Source organism: Cinclus cinclus, chromosome 3 (genome assembly GCF_963662255.1).
Source record: "Cinclus cinclus chromosome 3, bCinCin1.1, whole genome shotgun sequence".
Classification (NCBI taxonomy): Eukaryota; Metazoa; Chordata; class Aves; order Passeriformes; family Cinclidae; genus Cinclus; species Cinclus cinclus.
In genome coordinates, this window is record NC_085048.1 from 112,649,355 (window position 1) to 112,665,233 (window position 15,879).

Here is a 15,879-nt window from a genome sequence, read left to right on the forward strand (position 1 = left end):
TGCCAGGCACCCACAAAAGTCACTCACTTACCCTCCCCTGCCACAGCTAGGCAGAGGAAAGAGAAAAATTAACAAAGGGTTCATGAATTAACAGCAAAACAGGGTCAGCCTAGAGGTACAAAGTGCGTTTATTACTAACAAAATCAGAGTATAATGAGAAGCAAAAGAAGCCCTTAAAACACCTTTCCTTCCCCCAGCTCCTCCCTCATTCCCACTGACAATGCAGTGAGACATGGCGTGGGGGTTTTAGTCAGTTCATCACTGGGATTTTCTTCTGCTGCTCCAGAAGAGGAATCCTTCCCCTGTGAGACCATGGGGTCCTTCCCACAGCAGACAGTTCTCCATGAACTTCCCTGGCGTGGCTCCACTCTCATGAGCAGCAGCCAAACTGCACCTGCTGCAAACGTGAGTCCCTCCCACGGGCACACAGCCCTCCCAAAACTGATGGGACTTGGGGCTCTCTTTTCCAGGGGGTGCAGCCCTCCAGGGACAGGCTGCTCCAGCCTGGAAGCAGGGACCCTCTCCCTCCCCCTGGGTCTCCCACTGGATCACAGCCTCCTCCAGGCATCCACCTGTTCTGGCATGGGCAGCTTCCCATGGGCTGGATCTCTGCATCCTCCATGGATCTCCATGGGCTGCAGGGTCACAGCTGTATCACCATGGTCTCACCACAGACTGCAGAGTAATCTCTGCCTGGGGCAGCTCCTCCCCTCCTTCTCCACTGACCTTGGTGTCTCCATGTTTTCCCCCTCACATGTTCTCACCTCCTCCTCTTCTCTGATTAGAAAAAAGAAAACCCTGTGATCCCCAGTTGCTTTGATTTTCTTCTTAAATATGTTATCACAGAGGCATTACCAACATCTCTGATTGGCCCAGGCTTGGCCAGCAGCATGTCCATCTTCACATCCATCAGGGATTGGCTCTGCTGGACATGGTGGAAGCTTCTCGCAGCTTCTCACAGGAGCCACCTCTGTGGTCCCCCTGCTACCAAAAACCAGGCTCTACAAAATCTATGTAGTATTTTCCATTATAGTTTTCAATAGCAACTTCTCTTTCTCAGCCTGAATTTCACAGTGGTAACACTGGTCCCAGGAAATGCCTTGTGATGCTGTATAGAATGTTGTGACACCACTGGGGAATCATCAATTAATGTTATTAACCTTGTCATCTGCAGAAATTGTACACCCGAATCATATGTACACACTTGCTGCATATACCCCATGGCTTTAAAGACCCTAGACAGCTGCACTAGTCCTTGCTGCAGTGGGGCAGGGCACTAGGACAGTCACTGGGGCTCTAGACCCACCCCTGAACTTCCACTCTGCCCAAGGACAGCTCCCAGCACCACTGGTTTTGTTCTCTATCCAGTGACTCCCAGTTAACAGCTACAAAGAGCTGCCTTGCACAGCAGGTGTAAATTACACTGTTCTACAATGCTACTGGTGTTTTCTGAGAAACAGCTTGATACATACAGCACAGTTCCTTGGGGCACAGGAGATGAAATACTGCTGCACAGAAGCCCACACCAAGCTGGAGTAATCAAGGTTCTGATGCCAGCTTGCCTTGAGTCAATGGGGAGAGACAGTTCTGCAGCAGATGAAGTTTTGGCCTAAAGGAATATAAATATCTGGATATCATACTGCTTGATTAGGTCACTAGATAACTTCATGTGAGACAGCTGAACAAAGTCTTAAAGAGATCATGAACAATGCAAAGCTCCCTTAAGTGTAGCAGCTTTTCTTTGGGGGCATTTAAAGTTTTTGTGGCCCATTTTAGGAATCATTTTAACATGGCTCTGATGCACAGAGTTTCCTTTACCTCTCTCTCCATACTTACTATATTTACTTTTTTTGTGATAGAATTTAACAGGTGGACTGGATCTCATTTCCTCATTGTTCATCTGGTTGCACTCTTTCAGGACATTAAAAATATCTTTGTGTATTTTCAAATAATAGGCTGGCTGTTCAAAACAAAGCCATGTGAAGTATTTGTTGTGAAATTCTTAATGCTCTCTGCTGTCTGCAGACATTAGGGACTTTCTGATCTTCTTCAAGTTTTCTTGAAAGAATACCACAGTCATGGCTTATTTACTCTGAACATATTTTGCATTCACAGGTTTCTTTCCTTATCTTTTTTTTTCCTGAGCTAAGTGCCCACTAGCTCACAAGAGCCCAGCCTTGTGAATGTGCATCGGGGACACACAGTCTAAGTTTTCTGCAAACCTCTTACACTCTTCATGACCTTTGACAGCCTCTGATGGTCTCATCTGCTGGGGATTATGTAATGTGTCCCACTATGCACCTTGGAAAATGTCAGCTAAGTGAATAAGTCTGGAGGTGAAGAAGACAAGGTGATGTGCCACACCTTTCCTTCTGGAGAACTGGAAAGCAAAAGAACGACTCCTTCAGGTGTGAAAGCTTTAAAGCAGTGAGGAGGCAGCATTAGCAAAGGACACCAAGTCTTTAAGGATTCACTGCTGGTTTTCCTGCTCTGAATAATTCCCTGAGAGGGTAAAGAAAGCTGTCAGGGGTCCTCTGATTTACGGCTATTCACTGTGAGTTCTCCTGCTGGAGCTGCTGCAGCTGCAGTCCAAAAGACAATAGCCGGAGAGAGACACACAGAGAAAGGTTCCTGGGAAAGCACATCACCCTCCTTCCTCCCCCTCCTTTCCGGGGGGGGTTGTATTTTTCTTCTGTGGCACATCAGGTGCAGGCTGCTGCTGCTCAGCACGGACAAAACCCCAAGAACAAGGGCAGACCGGGGTATGTGTGTTCCCTGCTCAGGCTTGCTAAGGAAGCCACTCTGCCAGTTGCATGCATTCAGGGGGTTTAAGGCAGAGGAACCCCAAAAGCACTGTGTTCTATCGTCTCCAGATCATGCTGCCTCTTTAAAATCAGAAGTGCACGGACAGCTTCAAGGTGCCTCCCACTGAGCAAAGGCTTTAGATGCAGGCACAGAGGCAGAGGAGCCATCCTCCCCTGAGCAGAGGGCTAACCTAATGGGAGAGAAAGGAGCGCTCAGCAGAGTCCTTGGGCTATTTCCAGGGATCCTTCCTCCCCTCCAGTAACAGCAGCACGTGCAGACAAGAAACCTGGCGACTCTCCACAGGGTGCCTGAGACCTCCAAGAAGATGAGTACAACTGCAGGTACCCTTTGCTGATAGTGTTATGTCAGTTTGTGGATGTTTGTGTTGTCTGTATTTATTTTATAGCTCTTCTGGTGTTTAGCAGCAAAATCTGACTCAGATACTGCCCCTTGCTTTGGCCAACAGATTTTGCATCCAAATGTTTCTTTAGCACTCCTCTTAAATGAATTCTTACCTTTCCAGGCAGCTGTGGAGATGTCTCCTAAAGCAGTCCCTTGTCAGAACTGTTTCTTTTCAGGCTTTGGCTTTCTGTTATTCTGTTCTGCAATGCTCACTTTGAAAAACAATGTGGTGGCCAAAGTTGTAAAAGAGAGTTTCTGACAGATATTTGTTAAGTGTTGGTACATCAGGGTCCGAGAAAAGAAGGGAAAGAAGGGAGCAATAGCTTCATTGGGCAGATTATCCTTTGTAGCCGTGACTGCTATTGTTCAGCAGGGTTAGACACCCTGAGGACTATACTGCTTGAGGGCAGAAAAAGAAGTAATGCTCCCTGATCCTCTGCTGGGATGAGGTGAGACTGCCCTGACAGCTAGGTGTCTGGTGTGAAATTTCCTAGATGGACCATGGGAAGAAGATACAAGAGGATGCTCTCTCAGCATTTTAACACAGAGAGGCAAAAATAAGATGAGATTGTTTTTTCCCCCTCTGTGTGAGAAAAAAAAAAAAATTAAATATTTGGTACAACTGGCAGTACAAAGAGAGGAGCCTGGTTCTTCCCAGCATCAAAAATGCAAGGCACTCTGTCTTGCTTACAGAAGATTTTCCCTTTCACCTTTCACTCTCTGTGGAAACACTTCCCCCGTGAATGGCAGATTTGCCTTCGCAGCTAAACTCTACAAGCTGGTTCATGGGACAAAATTCTTGTCTCTGCAAATTGGCAGAGCTTCACCTGTTTGACAAAGCGATAATGGATTATGCTGGCAGAAAATTTTGTCCTGTACTCAATTAATGGCTGCCAAAAGGGAAGTGATGGATTTAGTATTTTCTTGGGTCTTTGCAACAGTTCCTTCATTAAGAAATGTATTTAGAAGCAAGGACATCAGTTCTTTTCATTATCCTCTACCACATCGCCCTGAAACAACCAGAATAAAGTATAAACTTTGTCCGAAAGGCACACCAAATGCTTTACAGCACACTGAGTTGTCATTTTAGTGTATCTTACCTTGCACAAAGATGACAGCACCAGGGACTTGTGGGCCGGTGAAGGTTTAAACTAGATTTTACATTCCTCCTATACTGTCATTTCACTGCCTGATGAAAATTTCATTGCTAGCAAATAAAACTGCTGCTGTAACAAACAGTGCAGGAAGCAATTGTTTTATGAGAACAGAAGTGTCCCTTCACAGGGTATTTCTTCCTTCTGTTCACATGCAGCAGCAGATCTGTGGGGCAATAACTTGGCTACTGCTTTCCTTCAAGATCAGTACTTTTGCTGTCATTTCATTTCAGGAAACATTCTCCTCTTTTTGTTCCTACAGAAGGAGATAAGTGAGGCTGTTGTCCTATAATCTTCTGGGGACAAAGACAAGGTTACTCACTGCTCAAAAGGAAGTTTTGGGTGAGGTCTCTCGCCTGCCACTCTTGTGCCCTGCCACACTGGGCTAACACAACACTGAGGGCCAGCCAAACTGCACATGCCAAAAGAAGTCAGATATGGCCACAGAGCAAACTGAACGCAACCTAAACGCTACCACCCGCCTCAACTTTGCTGCAATCTACAACATCCGTGATGGGGATTTCACCTCTTTGCAAAACTTCTCTTTCCCTTTCAATTTCACTTACAGCGATTATGACCTACCACTGGACAGTGAAGATGACGTGACCGAAAGCAGCACCTTCTTCACAGCCAAGATAGTGATCGGGGTTGCTCTGGTTGGCATCATGCTGGTCTGTGGCATCGGCAATTTCGTCTTCATTGCTGCTCTCGCCCGCTACAAGAAGCTGCGAAACCTGACCAACCTGCTGATTGCCAACCTGGCCATCTCAGACTTCATCGTGGCCATCGTGTGCTGCCCCTTTGAGATGGACTACTACGTGGTGCAGCAGCTGTCCTGGGAGCATGGCCATGTCCTCTGTGCCTCAGTCAACTACCTGAGAACCGCCTCCCTCTACGTTTCCACCAATGCTCTCCTGGCTATAGCTATTGACAGGTAAGTGGGATGCTATGACAGCACAAAGATGTGGCCACAGCTTCCGAGGTTCTAAACTATGTCCTCAAGTGCCACATCCATACTTTCTGTGAACTGTTCCCTGGGCAGCTTGTTTTGATGCCGAACCACACTTGCAGTGAAGAATTTTTTTCCAATTGCGTTGCAGTCCTGAGAGACTGCCTGCCTTTTACTCCAGGAATTTTAACAATTTAATTTAATTGTATCCTTTCTCAAGGCTCTTCTCTCAGCCTCATGCACCATGAACTCTGAGACCAAGGACCAAGACTCTGAGGATCAGACTTGTGCTGACATAAGTCTGACATGACTGACTCACAGCAAGAGACCTGCTCAGTAAACTCCTTGCAGAAAGGCCAGGATCACAAGACCTCTTTCATGTGCAAACACTATACACATCTCTGTAGACCCTTTGCACATTCATAGGTGATTCCCACCCCTCCTTCCTCTTCTTTCCTCCAGTTTCTCTCATGTGCCATTTCAGACTTTAGTATAGCATTGCACAGTTTTCAGTCCCTGAGGGAAAAGTCAGCTCAGGAGTAGTTAGCCTTGCTGAAGGTTGTACAGATACAGCTTGTGTATGGCTGATTCAGCTGCTCCTGACACCAACTCAAGCTGAAGTCTGTGAAAAGACTCTGGAGAAGTTCAGAGATGTTTTGCCTGGTGTGGGCAAGGGGATGATCAGCTCCTACAAAACAAGTCCTTAACAAGCATCTAACAGAATATCCTTTCAACAGCAGCTGAGGACTGGGGGTAAAGCTTGTAAACACTACCATGTATGCATTACCATTTTCTATCAGTTTTTCAGCTTCTACAAAGTTTTCTTGGAAGGCTCTGCTAGTGCATCCCAGGTTGATGAAGTAATATGGGTCATGGTGCCCTTATGTCTGCTAAGAAATCAGATTTATTGCATATCTTCCCACCCATCTTTAAAAACACGCCTGGCAAAGATTAATCACCAGAGCTTGTTGTAAGAACACGCTGTTTTGATTTCATTGCTTTTCTTTTTTCTTTCTTTTTTCAAGCTATTGACTTGGTAAACAGAGAGAAATCTCATTGTTTAACAACAACCCATTCCATGTTAATTATGTCATATGGATTGTTGCCTTCTGTTTCTAAAAAGAACAGGCTCCTAAGAAAACTCTTCCCATGTTTAGATCATTTTAAAGGCATTAGCTGTGTAAAGAGAGTTAAGTCTGTCCCACTGAGGATTTCCTTCAGGCAGGGCTCTCTTTCTTCTTCCTCCATGTCTATTCACATGAAAAAATAGGAATTTCACGTTTTTAAGGCCACATCTACACTAGAAAAAATACATCTGAAGAGGAAGAGCATGTGATAAGGGTCCAGTGTCCACGCGGCAAATATTTAGCTGGGTGTTCGGGACCAAATACCCATGGGCACTTATGCACACTTTTGGAGCACATCTTCCAGGACGGTTTCATCTGAATTCAGTTCATGAACTGCAGGAACACTCCACAGTAGCAGCCCAAGTGTGGTAAGCTATGACAATCAGGAAATCCACCACAAAAGCTTCCTCCTGACTCTGTTGGACAGACTGATCCCATCTAGCCAAATGTTCTGCTGAGCAGATATGAATATTTATGAATACATACACATACATCATGCCACAACATACTTCTCCAGGACCTGATCTAAAAATGTTAACCTATCTGCTCCACAATGAGGCTGACTCATTCTGCTGTCCCCTGACACCTACCCTGCACTATTAAGAACCATGAGCAGTTTATCTGCTTCCAAGATCTGGCTGATGAAAAGTGCTGCTGACTTTTCATTTTACTTTAGAATGAATATATCTTATGGATGCTATTCTATGTATTGATATATACTGATGGAATAGACTCAAAAGGAATGAGAAATTCCACTTTTTGAAACAATACTTAGGGTTAAATATGGTTGTGCTAAGACCTCTGATAAAAATCTCCTCCTAACAGGAATACCACAACCTTGTAGCTTTACACTCCTAAGCAGTGCAAACACCTAATTCAAGTTTTCTGCTTTGCCATATTACTTAATATTGTATATTTAAGATGAATTAGCAATAGTCACCTCCAGAACACACACAAAAAAGCTTTGCATGGGCAGAAAATAGATACACACTCCTCTAGAGTGTGTATATATAAAATAGATTCACGTTCTGTTGATGGCTTAAAATCGTGTTCACTTGTAACATACATTAGCATTGCCTTCAGGTCTTTGCACCCCACGAAATAACCACAGAAATAAGAAAAACACTGTGATGTATATTTCACCTCTTCATAAAAAGAGCTATTTAAGTAGCTCTCTAGGGAAAATTTTCCTGATTCTACATGTCTGCATTTTTCAAACTCTTGCTTCTGTTTAAAGGGAAAAGTTGTGATACAAAATTGTAACTCCACTCCAGGCTGCTACTTAACAAAATGTTCTTACAGATGATTATGTCCTTACAGACAAATATATTCAGGCTCTCCTCTCAGGAATGACAGCCACTTCCTCCTGCCCAGTTCTGTTTGCTTTTATTTTGAAGTGTGTTCTGATCAACAGTGTTTTCAGACTTCATTTTGAATATATTTTTCTGTTCTAGGTATCTGGCCATTGTTCACCCTCTGAAACCACGCATGAATTATCAAACAGCAACCTTCCTCATTGCCTTGGTCTGGATCGTCTCCATACTTGTAGCTATTCCATCTGCATACTTTGCTACTGAAACCGTGTTGTTTATAGTGAAAAATCAGAAGAAATTTTTCTGTGGCCAAATTTGGCCAGTTGACCAACAGATATATTACAAGTCATACTTTCTCTTCATCTTTGGCATTGAATTTGTAGCACCTGTGATTACAATGACCTTGTGTTATGCCAGGATCTCTCAGGAGCTTTGGTTTAAAACTGTCCCAGGATTCCAGACGGAACAAATCAGAAAGAGGCTTCGGTGCAGAAGGAAAACTGTTATGGTACTAATGTGCATCCTGACTGCCTATGTTCTCTGCTGGGCACCTTTCTATGGCTTCACAATTGTCCGGGACTTCTTCCCCACCCTCCTGGTGAAAGAGAAACATTATCTTACTGCCTTTTACATAGTTAGGTGCATCGCCATGAGTAACAGCGTGATAAACACCATGTGTTTTGTAACCGTGAAAAACAACACCATGAAGTACTTCAAGAAGATCATGCTGCTCAGATGGAGGTCAGCGTATAAGGGAAGCAAATCTAGCACAGATTTGGACCTGAGAACAAGTGCAGTGCCAATCACAGAGGAAGTAGACTGCATAAAACTACAATAAATTTTCTGAGGTTCCAATCTCACCTCTTTTAGAGGGGGTAAAGAGGAAATAATACCTTCTCAGAAACTTCTTCCTTGTTTGTGGGAATACTCATCACCGGTGAGAGCCCTCAAAGAAGCAGCCTACTTTGCATTCCTACCAGAACTCTTCTCACTGGTCTGCTGGATAATCCTTAAGATTGAACAGATGCTGTGCTTCCGTTCACACATCTGTCAATTTGGGATGTACACACTCATTTTAGAGTTGTTTAATAAGAACAAAGAAGCCTATGAGTGCATTAGAGCGTATTACAATGATGGAAAAGTTGAGTGCTGATCCTAGCAATGATGCTTCTTTGTTTCTTAAGAGAAACCACTTAATCCCTTTGAGTTTATGACTTGTACATTTAAGCTATTTGGTGTCCTTTTCTTTCTGCTCAGAAGACAAAGGATGCCAAAAAAGACCATTTTGCTTCCTGTCACTCTTTAACCTCTCAGTTTACCCCTCCTTAAAGCTTCTTGAAGTCCACAGACCACCAGCTTTCTCGTGTCATTGGACAATATGCACAGCATGCTCTTATGAAAAGCACATGCTCTGAAAGCTAAAATATGCTAAAATATGCTTCCCAGTCAAGTGAAAACCTCAAGTCTCTTCTTGTTACAACTTGTTTAAGAATGCTTTATTGATATTCCACTCTTTAGTTTTATGGAGAGTGTTACTCTGTCTGTTACGTATTTGGAAATGCCACAGATACATATGAAAAGGATCTCTTTCCTCACCTCCAGGAACCCTATGGCCAGCTTCTGCTGCCTTGAGATGCCGAGTTCCTCACAGAATCAATCGCAAAATTGTAGAATTTGGGAATAACATGTCCACATTGTCTAGCCTACTCTGCACACGTTGGCCAGGATTGTGTACAGCTAGGCTTTGACTGACTCCAGGGAATGCTGACAGTCACCCTGGATCACCAGTGTCAGTGGTCAGCAGCTCTCACTCAGTGAAAATCTGTTATCCTATATTCAGATGGAATTTCATGTATTTTGCCTTGCTTGTTAGTGGGATCTATATAAAACTACAGCACGGTGGTGGGAAAAATCCAGCCAGACCTCTTACCAAGTACGTGCACCTTCATGATAAAGGGTAAGCGAAGCCAAAATACCAAGGAGAACCCGAGATGATCCATCTTTCTGGAAGCAAGGCAGGCTTAGGCTTCAGTGAGCCAGCCTCTAGTTGAGTTGAGTAGCTTATTTTCTGCTCAGATATGAGGCAACAACTCTAGATGAATTCTGCATTTCCTTCTGCAGTGCTACTGTTCTGATTTAGTGCAACTCCAGTTTGAATGTTTCTTAACTGGTAATCGTGACAAAGCAGGTGACAGTAATACCTACTCATTTCAACTACATGTAAGATATCATGGATTTCTGTGTATGGAAATAATATCTTTTCTGTCGTCATGATAAATGCTTCCTGTTTTAAAGTATGTGGTTGTGTGCACTTTTGCAGTAAATGGTTTTGGTAAATAACTTGTCTATTTGTGAATTTAAAGTGAGAAGCAAATCCTGCAAATAAAACATGGCCTCAGTATCAGCATTCTGAATTATTTTTTGTCTTTTTCCCTTAGCCATCACTTTTTTACATTCAATAATGTGAATGATCCCATTCCTGCTGAAGAAAAAATGATCAATTAAATTTAAGGGCAAAAGGATATTCAAATGCATTAAAATGTTCAAAGCCTTCCATCATTAGCTGCTCTTAAATATATGTTGAAGAGTATTTCATCATTTGCTGTTAGCCAAGAAAAAGACTGAAATCATCCTTCAAAATGTCAGTTTTGAAGAACAGGGGTAAGTACTAAATCCATTTGTTTTCTGGCCTGCCACAGAAATTTAAAGGACCAGAAAGTCGAAGTATTTCACTATCAGAAGGCTTAATCTTAGTCTAATCTCACCTGAAATCTCATGGCTCCTTCTGAAACTGTGCTCCCACATTTATCTCCTGAAACCTGCCCTATTTGTTGGGGATTAGCTGGCATTGCTACTTGTTACTAGAGTGTGTTGATACTCTTTCCACCTATTTTCCCTACATGGCTTCGGTGCAACAAAGTCAACTGACAACTGCCACATTACAGAAATCCATCTAAGGCTGAGTTAATAAAAAAACCACAAAAAACTTAAACTTCCACCGAGAAATATAGTACTAAACAAAATCTGGGGCAAAGAATTGCTTTAAAACTCTGGAAATCACTCAGAGTTCAAAGAGAGCTCTTGTGGTCTGGCCTAACCACTGTTCTGATCCCTGTGCCTGCCAAGGGTATCAAAGCAGCATCCTCCACAGCCTCTAGTGAGGGTTTAGGTTTTTGGGACTGCTGTATTTTTGACATTCTGAGGTCCTCCTAGCAGCAAAGCAGTGCTGCTGCCTGAAACTCTGGATAGGGCAGGAGAAGTCACTCTTTGCCCCCAGCTGCATTTGTTGTGAGCAGCATCCACAGAGAGAAGGGGATTCCCACTGAGGAAGGGTGACAGTTCTGCTCCCTGATCCAAGCACGAAGCAGGCACATTAGTCTTAGCCTGTGTCAGCACCGACTCCAAACAGCCCTAAAACAGGGCACTTTCAGAGACAGTGTTTGCTCCCAAACTGAGTTCCAGCAAGCAGAGGCCCAGGGCCTTGCATGGGGACAAAAAGTCACTTTAACACTACTGTGACTGCTCCTGAAGTGTGCAGGCAGTGGGAGCAGACCATGACCCAAATGGCTCCCTCAGGTAGGGATGAGCAGGCAGGGCAGGTCTGAGGGAGAGGATCAGACCCCACATTCCCTAGGGCTTAGGTGAGCTGTGCGGGGAAGAAAAGAACAAAAAGGCTTTTTTTGTACCCACACAACTTATTAAAGGACAACATTTAGAGTGGCACTGAGAAAACAAAGGCTGTGTAATTAAAGCAATTGTCCCTCTACAAAAGGGGGATGAACTGCAAGATCCCAGGCCAGCTACATCAAAATAGCCAGCACAGAAAATTTCCCTGAAGACTGACTGACTCATTCAGGAGCTAGGACTTTGCTGTGATCCTTCTTTGAGCATCTCCTGTGGCAACAGCACCTCCAGCTGCTGCCTCTGCAGCACAGCATCACCACGAGCTGCATCAGCTCACGTCTAACACTTTGGGAGTGGCGTCCTGCAGCTATTCCCAGGATTCCCATGACTCCAACTAGTAGCAACAGATGCTTCAGCTTTTGACAGCTGGCTACCGAGGAACTTATCCAATGTGTGTCGTGTTTGCATTCTCTCTCTCCCTGTGTCGGCTGGGCTGTGGTGCAAGCTGGGTGCTTGAGTTGTCCCCTTCCTGAATCCTCTGTATCAACTGTGCAGAAAAACACACACCACTGAGCAGAAAAAAAGCAGAATCGGGGCAAGACAGACACTTGTCCCTCAGAATCACATAGATCTTGCTCTGTTATCATACACTGGATCATACACTGATAGGATCCTATAGACTGCACCGTAACACACGTTGCCAGGAAAAGCCTTAAATCACAGACTCAATTAGGTTGGAAAAGACCTCTGAGATCCTTGAGTCCAGCCTTTGGCCAAACACCACCATATCAACTAGACCATGGCACTGAGTAGCAGTCTTTCCTTAAACACCCCAGAGACAGTGACTCCACCACCTCCATTCCAGTGTCTAACTACCCTTTCTGTGAAGGAAATTCCTCTCAATGTCCTGAACCTGAACCTCCCCTGGTGCAGCTTAAGACTATGTTCTCTTGTCCTATTCCCTGGGAGAAGAGACTAATTCCCACCTGGCTACAACCTCCTTTCAGGTAATTGTAGAGAGGGATAACATCACCCCTGAGCCCCATCTTCTCCTGGCTAAACACACCCAGCTCCCTCAGCTGTTCCTCATCAAAACCACTGGCGAGGCAGGATTTCCTGCAGCTTCAAAACTGACCTTTCTAACACCAACCAGAACAAAAGAATGTGGAACAAATCCCAGTATAAAAAACACCAAATAATCACAGATAGTAAGAAACACCACTGGGCACAAAGTTGCTCCAAGTGTAAAGTCACCTTCTTCAAAACCAAGGCTAAGTGACAGAAGAGAAAACACTGAGATGATATCACTTCCTGGAAAAAGGCATCCCTGAACTAAAAAGCAACATCAAAATTCCATGAAAACTCTACCTGCTCATCTGCGGATCCCAGAAGAAAAAACGTGGAAGGTAACTCATGTAAAGCAATCACAGGAAGCAGGCCAAGGCAAAGCAATAGATCTGGGCACACAGCACTCTGAAAGAGCCAGGATGGCTCTGTGAAGTGCTCCAAGATATGCCAGGCACTGTAGAAATAAAGAAAAAAGCCACAGGGTGAAATGCCCCCAAGACAGGCAGAAGCTTCTGAAAAAGCCAAATGGAAAAACACTCCAAAAAACACCAAAAAAGGTGTGAAGAACCCTTCCAGGGCCATGTGGTGACACTTGGTGAAAAATACCAAGTGAGGAGGAAACTAGAAGAGTCAGTAAGCAATACCCAGTCAAGGACTCCTCTGTCAGGCTGGGATTAGCAACTCCAATAAGAGTTAGGCAGCAGTGTGGTGAAGGAATCCAAGATAATTCGATCTAAGATTCCAAAAAGAGCTGGGCCTCATGGCAAAGGGATCCTCAGGGTCAACAAGAAGGGCTCCTGAGAGATGGCACTGTGAAGAACTGTGGGGCTGCACCGTGAATGACTCCTGAGGGCTGACAAGGGAAAGAGGCTCCTAAGGGCTGGCATGGGGAAGACCTTCTGTAGAGCAGCATTAAAGGGCTCCTGTGGTGTGGCAAAGAACTGGCTCCTCCACAAGAACACAAGGCAACAAAACCCTGCAATGGATATAATGCAAAACACAGTACAATGCTGTATCATATCCTACAACAGCTACATAAGAAACCATGACGCAGTGCAGTACACTCTCTGCAATATATTCACAATATGTAAACTACAATAAACATGAATGACAGCACACAGCACATGTAGCACCAGAATGAAAGAATGAGAGGGACGTGTCTCTACAAACTGTGGGTCTGCTTGCAGATAAAGCCACATATTGATAGGTGACAGAAGCAATAGAAGGAACCATAAATTCCAGAGGAATTCCACTAATTGACACAGACTGTTGGTCACCCAAGACCTCACTAAATTCCTGGGCTTAGAGAAAAAGAACAGATATACAAAGAAAAAGGGGGTCTGTATCAGGTGATTCGGGAAGTCTGTACTTCTCAAGTACGTCAGCCAAGGGGGAAAGAGAGGAAAATGCAGTCGGGAAATTCAGTCCTCCAGAAATTTGAGAGACCCCATGGGAAATGCCCCATGGCCTCTCCCTTTTATCTGAATAAAGTTACAGGATTCCTCTGTCTCCTTTTTGGACATAAACCTCTGGTATTGTGCATTAATTTTCCTAACAACAAAATACAGTAAATACCACATGGTACAGTACACACTGTAATACACAACCCACTTCTTAGCCTTTGAAGAAACCTGCTACTCACACAAGGTTCTCTGTGGCCAAGATACAAGGTGTCTCCCAAAACAATCTCCTCAGCCCCTTCAAATGACCTGGAGAGTTCCTATTTCACTCAGGAGCTGTATCTGTGCTCCCCTGGTCACTCCCACCTCCCTGGGCAGGTGACACACAAGCACCACAAGCACCACAAATCCCATGGCAGCTTTTGCCCAATGCCAGATGCCAGCACAAGGCTCAGACGTGGCACTGTACCCAAGAGACAGGTGAAAATCCCTCCATTCTACTGAGTGAATTCAGCTCATGGGAATGCCCTCCCTTGGCAGAGGGAAGGGGACCTGAAAGGGACCAATCTGACTTTTCCTCATGTCTCAACATATGGTATACATGGGGTGAAAAATTACTATAGGGGTTGTTACACATGCTGGGAACCTTAACACAGACTGTGTGTTAAGGAGGCAGAAAATGGAGGTGTCAGGAAAATTAATCCACAGTGTCAGAAGTTCATGTTCTAAAAGGAGAGAGAGGGCTCCTGCAACTTCATTCAAAAAAAAGAGAGGCGATGGGACATTTCCTATGGGGGTCTCTCAAACTGCTGGAGGACTCAGCCTCCTTTTTATCCTTATTTCCCTGCTGCATTTCTCTCCCTCTTTCCCTCTTGGCTGAGGTACTTGAGAGGTACAGACTTCCTGAATTGCCTTATACAAGACCCCCTTTTTTCTTTGTATCTGTGTTCTTTTTCTCTAAGCCCAGGAATTTAGTAAGGTCTTGGGTGAACAACAGTCTGTCAGTTAGTGGAATGCCTCTGGAATTTACGGTTCCTTCCATTGCTTCTTTCACCTATCAGTATGGGGCTTTATCTGCAAGCAGGCCCACAGTTTGCTTGTAAAGACACATCCCTCTCATTCCTTTCAGAGGAAAGCTCTGTCTGTGGCAGGACTTTGCCCGACGGCCGATCAGGAACCTCAGGCTCTACAGCACCATCTTGCAAACCATAGCCTGGAGCACACCTCTCCTGTGCCCCAGAGGGAAGTGGCTTCTCCCGTGCCAACACTTTGGCACGAGGCTGGCTCCCTTCTCCTCCTCTTCCTCCAGAGAGCGCCGCTCCAGCCTGTGGCAGCTGCGTGCACCTGCTTGTGGAGGTGCCTCCTGGCCAGGGCTTGCTGACACAGTTCCTCTTTGACACAGGCCAGCTCCAGACAGGTCTTGGCTCTCTTGCCTGCTTAGCCATGAGGGCAGCTTCCCCTGAGGCCAGCAGCTTCCTTCACAGGGCAATTTCCCTGCCCAAGGCAGCCCTAGCATGAAGGGAGCAGATCTCAGGTCTGCTGAGAGAGCTGAGCCTTCACACAGCTCAATGCAGCAGTGGCAAGGCCCAGGCAATGCTTGGTTTTTCCTTGGCAGTTTTTCCTCTAAGAGGAGCCTCTTCACAAGACAAACACACAAGCTTAGTCAAAAACCAAGGCATTGGTGTTGTAGAGGGCACATCCACAAAGTCCTCCTGAAAAGTCCATAAAACCAGCTGGAGAATATCTGGATGCCTCCTTGAAGCCATACAAGAATGTTCCCCTGCTGGACTTCAGGACTTTGACCAAAAAAGGTGTCAAATTCACAGTCATCTGTCCCAAAATAGAGTAAAACCTTTTAACTTGCTTTCTAGGAAGCTCAGGGGAGTGAGGAACACACTGAAGGCAAGATCTTCCAACAATGTCTTTAAAAATCACAGACACAGTTACACACTTTTCCCACTGTATGTTACAAGTTTAATTATGCAAAAATATAGTCATCAAGACTTTGCTGAGAATTGCACACAATTCCAGTGATGT

At 44.8% G+C, this 15,879-nt stretch overlaps 1 protein-coding gene across 1 annotated transcript; it reads left to right on the forward strand.

The window, feature by feature from the left end:
• The first annotated feature begins 4,795 nt into the window (after positions 1–4,795).
• On the forward strand, positions 4,796–8,605 carry PROKR1 (prokineticin receptor 1). Its single transcript, XM_062489456.1, has 2 exons — positions 4,796–5,295; positions 7,892–8,605. Exons 1-2 carry the CDS (start codon positions 4,799–4,801, stop codon positions 8,586–8,588), a joined length of 1,194 nt encoding a protein of 397 aa, XP_062345440.1. The 5' UTR covers positions 4,796–4,798; the 3' UTR covers positions 8,589–8,605.
• Positions 8,606–15,879: the final 7,274 nt, after the last annotated feature.